Source organism: Anneissia japonica, unplaced genomic scaffold, assembly GCF_011630105.1.
Source record: "Anneissia japonica isolate Jap-2015-1 unplaced genomic scaffold, ASM1163010v1 scaffold38851_len1084_cov166, whole genome shotgun sequence".
In the NCBI taxonomy this organism is placed as follows: Eukaryota; Metazoa; Echinodermata; class Crinoidea; order Comatulida; family Comatulidae; genus Anneissia; species Anneissia japonica.
In genome coordinates, this window is record NW_022728476.1 from 1 (window position 1) to 1002 (window position 1002).

The 1002-nt window shown below is 42.9% G+C and overlaps 1 protein-coding gene across 1 annotated transcript; it reads right to left on the reverse strand.

The window, feature by feature from the left end:
* Positions 1–4: 4 nt before the first annotated feature.
* LOC117114127 (flocculation protein FLO11-like) lies at positions 5–997 on the reverse strand (the record flags this gene model as incomplete). Its single annotated transcript, XM_033257675.1, has 2 exons — positions 5–178; positions 211–997. Coding segments are annotated over 2 exons (961 nt in total), but the record flags the coding sequence as incomplete, so codon positions are not given.
* Between the last annotated feature and the right edge of the window lie 5 nt (positions 998–1002).

The window sequence follows — 1002 nt, forward strand, 5'->3', positions numbered from 1 at the left end:
GGTTCTGTTGTTTGTAATTCAGTAGTTGATGCTGCTGTAGTCGGTTCATCAGTCGTAGAAGATTCAGTTGTTGGTACTTCAGTTGTCGATGCCTCTGTAGTTAGTGCATCAGTAGTTGATGATTCAGTTGTTGGTGCATCAGTAGTAGATGATTCGGTTGTTAGCGCATCAGTAGTAGATGATTCTGTTGTTGGGGTGCATCAGTAGTAGAAGATTCGGTTGTTGGTACTTCAGTTGTCGATGCCTCTGTAGTTGGTGCATCAGTAGTTGATGATTCAGTTGTTGGTGCATCAGTAGTAGATGATTTAGTTGTCGGTGCATCAGTAGTAGATGATTCTGTTGTTGGTTGCTCAGTAGTAGATGACTCGGTAGTAGGTGCACTAGTAGTAGATGATTCGGTTGTAGGTGAATTAGTAGTAGATGATTCTGTTGTTGGTGCGTCAGTAGTGGACGGTTCTGTTGTTTGTACTTCAGTAGTTGATGCTGTTGTAGTCGATGCTGCTGTAGTCGGTTTATCAGTCGTAGAAGATTCGGTTGTTGGTACTTCAGTTGTTGATGCCTCTGTAGTTGGTGCATCGGTAGTAGATGATTCTGTTGTTGGTGCATCAGTAGTTGATGATTCTGTTGTTGGTGCATCAGTAGTAGATGACTCAGTAGTTGGTGCGTCAGTAGTTGATGATTCAGTTGTAGGTGCATCAGTAGTAGATGGTTCTGTTGTTGGTGCATCAGTAGTAGATGACTCAGTAGTTGGTGCACCAGTAGTAGATGATTCGGTTGTAGGTGAATCAGTAGTAGATGATTCTGTTGTTGGTGGGTCGGTAGTGGATGTTTCTGTTGTTTGTACTTCAGTAGTTGATGCTGCTGTAGTCGGTTTATCAGTCGTAGATGATTCGGTTGTAGGTGAATCAGTTGTCGATGCTTCTGTAGTTGGTGCGTCAGTAGTTGATGATTCAGTTGTAGGTGCATCAGTAGTAGATGGTTCTGTTGTTGGTGCATCAGTAG